Genomic DNA, 3992 nt, shown 5'->3' with positions numbered 1-3992 from the left:
CCGAGGGGACCCGAGAGGAGCCGAGAGGAGCCGAGAGGAGCCGAGAGGAGCCGAGGACCCGAGGTCACCCGAGGTCACCAGAGGTCACCCGAGAGGACCCGAGGTTACCCGAGGTTACCCGAGGTCCCCCGAGGTGGTTAGGTGTCGAGCTACCCTCCTGCGGAGGCGGCGAGCTTCCTGGCGGTCGAGAGGAGCAGCGAGCTCGCGCTGCAGGAGCCCGTTCAGCTTAGCCAACCAGAGGAGGAGTGAATGGGAATGAATGGCTGTGCGAGCTCGCCCTCCCCTCGTAACCCACATACCCCCGCCACCCACACACACCTTGCAGGCCCTCACCCCGCCTCGCTGTCCCCTCACCCCTCGCCTCACTGTCGCAGGCCCTCCACCTCGCGCTCGCCTCGCGTGTCTCTCCCGCGGCCGCCTCACTGCCGCGAGGGCTCGCCCGCGCCCCCGAGCTCGAGAGGCTGATGCTGCAGCCCGAGCACGCACCCCTCCTCTTCGCGGAAGGCGCCGACGCGCGCATTAGCCGGCGCGCGACAGACCCCTCTCGCCGAAGCTGCTCCCTCATGAAGAGCTACCTCCTTCCTCGCTTCACTACTCAGGCGCGTCATCCGCCTCTCGCCGACCGCCGCCGTGCTCACCGTGCGCGGCTCCGAGATCACCCTCATCGCCGCCTACAACTGGGGGCGGCCGGACGAGGAGCACCTCGCTCTGCGGGCGACGGCGTACGTCAAGTCGTGCAGCGCCCGCTCGGCCGACGGGCTGCTCACCAACCAGAAGGAGCGCGCCGACGCCTGCTGCCGCCCGAGGGGGCGTGTCGTCGACGCGCCACGGACATGTCCTGGACATGTCCCATAGGAGCTCGCCGACGCCTACTACCGGCGGCGCGCCGACGAGGAGGAGAGGGCCAAGGCCGAGCGGGCGGCGCGCGGCGTGCCGCCGCCGCCGGCGAACGGCGAGCGTGGGCCGCGCTGGCCCGCGAAGTGGCAGGCGTACCGCGCGTTCGGCAAGGTTGCGCCGCGGTCGCGCCGTCTGTTCATGGTGGTGGCCGCGTCGGGCGTGCAGGAGGAGCTCGGCGCCATCGACGTCGAGATCGCCGACGACCACGACCACGGGGCAACCGCCGCCGGCCCGTCGGCCGCGTCTAAGCGAGAGGCCGCCGCCGCCAGCTCCGCCACGGCGATGCACCGGTGGCTGAGCCACGCAGGCGGCGGCGGCGGCGGCGGCGGGGCCGGCGGCGGCGCCTCACCGTGGGCGCGCGGCGCGTCGTCGGAGGGCGTCTTCGCCGCCGCGCCCTTTGCGCCCGAGGAGCGGATCGCTCTCGCGGTGCCTTCTTGTACGAGTGAGCACTGAGCCGCATCATTCTGACGAGTCAGGAGTGGCTCGCCATCGAGGTCTTTCTGCGCGCCAAGCGGGAGGGCGGCGGAGGGGCGGCCTCCAGCGGCGGCGGCGGCGGCGGCGGCGGCGGCGGCGAGGAGGAGGCATTGGCGGCGGTGCTCGAGGCTTCGGCGCGGGAGCACGAGGCGCGGCAGGCGGGCGACTACGGGACATGTATGTGGAGGACGCGTCCGTGACACGTCCGCGGCACGTCCCTCCAGGCGCGGCAGGCGGGCGACTACGAGGCCGCTCTTGCCGCCTCGCGCCGCCTGCAGCCTCAGCCTTGGGCGGCGCCGCCGAGCTCTCAAGACGACCCCGACCTCGCTGCCGCGATCGCCGCAAGCTTGCAGCCGGCGCCGAGCGAGGGCGCGGCTCTGCACGATCTCGCTCGGCCGGACGCTGCCGGCGCCGACCCCGACCTCGCTGCCGCGATCGCCGCGAGTCTCGCCGACGTCGAGCGGGCGGGGACCGATGTTGCGGGGGGCGCGGCTGGGAGGGGGGGGGAGGAGGAGGCGCTTCAGCGCGCCCTTGCGCTCAGCCGGCAGGCAGGCACGGTGGCGGCGGGCGGGCTTGGCTGCGAGGAGGCGCCGATCGAGCTCTCCGACGACGACGGCGGGGCGACGGAGGGGGACGAGCCGGAGGAGCCAGCGGGGGAGTCTTTGGCGCCGCCCCCCGCGCCGCCTTCCGCCGAAGAGGTCCGCGCAGCGCGGCTCCGGCGGTTCGGTTAGGCTGGTGGCTGCGGACACTCACTTTCGACGATCGATGGCATCGATCCACGATCCGCGTGGAGCCGGGTTGCGAAAAGGGAGAGGGTTTTCCCTTTCATGTGTCTAACGCTTATATACGGGGTGACGTACATGGGTCACGGCACAGTCGCTGCCTTGCGGCGTGGATTTCATTCACGAGCGTACGGCTTTACCCATGTACGGCGGGGGTGTGCGCGCGCGCGAGTTCAACAGGTACAGGTGAATACAGGCTCAGGCCGCCAGGAGGCGCGCCACGAGCGCTGCTTTGACGCCGGTGGTGGCCAAGCCGAGGCGCTCGCACTCGCTCCTCAGCTCTGCGACTCGCATGGCCTGGTACCGCTTCTCCGCGGCCGCCTTGTCCTCGCTCGCGCGTGGCACTACGCGCACACACCGCTCCGCACCTTTCTCGCCCTCGTAGTACTGCACCTCGCCGTCGGCGAACTCCGTGCCCACCAGCCGCTCCGCACCTTTCTCGCCCTCGTAGTGCTGCACCTGGCCGTTGGTAAACACCGCGCGCACCTTCCGCTCCGCGCCTTTCTCGCCCTCGTAGTACTGCACCTCGCCGTCGGCGAACTCCGTGCGCACCAGCCGCTCCGCACCTTTCTCGCCCTCGTAGTGCTGCACCTGGCCGTTGGTAAACACCGCGCGCACCTTCCGCTCCGCGCCTTTCTCGCCCTCGTAGTAATGCACGTTGCCGCTGGTAAACACCGTGCGCACCAGCCGCTCCGCACCCCGCTCGCCCTCGTAGTGCAGCACGTTGCCGTTGGCAGTCTCCATGCGCACCTTCCGCTCCGCGCCTTTCTCGCCCTCGTAGTGCTGCACCTGGCCGGACTGCAAGAGGCGTCGCCGCAGATTCGCGCCATTCGCGTCGCCGCGCCGCAGTCTCCAGTATTTGGCGCGACTCGCGCCAGCACCCGTCACTTCCGACGAGAGGCAGAGCGCCGGGCTCACCCTCGCAAGCCACGGGAAGTGGTCGGCGCTGGCGCGGCGGTCGGCGGTGTAGGCGCGAAGGGTGCCCTCGTTCAGCGTTGCCGACACCGTGACGAAGGCACCGGCAAAGCGTTGGATGAGCAGCAGCCGCATCGCCACGGCGAAGAGGGGGTCCTTGAAGCGCGCCAGGCCGCTGCGCAGGGCGAGGAGGCCGAGGCGTGGCGACGCGAGGCTGAAGGCGGCGCAGTCGGAGAAGTCGTCGACGCCCTCGAGGATGCGGAGGTGCAGCTCCGGCGGCAGCTCGCCCAGCCAGTCCGTGGGCGGGGCGTCGTCCTCGGTGCGCCGTGCGCGGGGCGAGCGCGACATTGAGCAGTCCCCGGAGCAGACCGACATCGAGCGCGACATGCGCGGCGCAAACTTATTTTCTTTTTTCAAAAAATAAAAAGCCCGCCCCACTGGGAGGCGTGTTTGTTTTTCTCGCTGCCAATGGTTGCAGAGATCTCGCGGCGCCGCGCCGCGGCGCTGCTCCTCGCCGCCCTACTCTCGTCGTCCCTGCCAGCGGCGAGCGCCGCAGCTGCGCTGAGGCTCCCCCGCTTTTGGCGGAGAGGAGCGGACAAAGCTGCGTCGCCGGCCAACTCGGCCGGCGCTCCGTTGCCCGCCGCTGCCCCGCTGCAGCCGCTGCCGCTGCCGCCGCCGCCGCTGCCACCGCCGCCGCCGTCTCCGCCGACCGCCGAGGCGCTGCGGCAGCGAGTTGAGCTGCTGGAGCTGGAGGCAGAGAGGCACGCCCTCGAGGCGGCCGCGCTGCGGCTCGAGACAGAGCAGCGCCGGCTGAGCCGAGGCGAGTGGCGGCCGCCGGCGTCTCCAGCAGCGAGGGGGGCGCCGCCGACAGCCACTTCCCCGCCGGGCGGCGGTTTGGGCGAGCGGCTCGACGTGTCTGCGGAT

The 3992-nt window shown here is 71.6% G+C and overlaps 1 protein-coding gene across 1 annotated transcript; it reads right to left on the bottom strand.

Moving 5' to 3' along the window:
• Positions 1 to 2351: 2351 nt before the first annotated feature.
• On the bottom strand, positions 2352 to 3455 carry EMIHUDRAFT_108105 (hypothetical protein; the record flags this gene model as incomplete). Its single annotated transcript, XM_005756092.1, has 1 exon — positions 2352 to 3455. The coding sequence occupies one exon, from the start codon at positions 3453 to 3455 to the stop codon at positions 2352 to 2354; it is 1104 nt and encodes a 367-aa protein (XP_005756149.1).
• Positions 3456 to 3992: the final 537 nt, after the last annotated feature.

This window comes from Emiliania huxleyi, assembly GCF_000372725.1.
Source record: "Emiliania huxleyi CCMP1516 unplaced genomic scaffold EMIHUscaffold_99, whole genome shotgun sequence".
Classification (NCBI taxonomy): domain Eukaryota; phylum Haptophyta; order Isochrysidales; family Noelaerhabdaceae; genus Emiliania; species Emiliania huxleyi.
The sequence above is the reverse complement of the archived record's forward strand: the minus strand, read 5'-3'. Positions and strand labels throughout refer to the sequence as shown.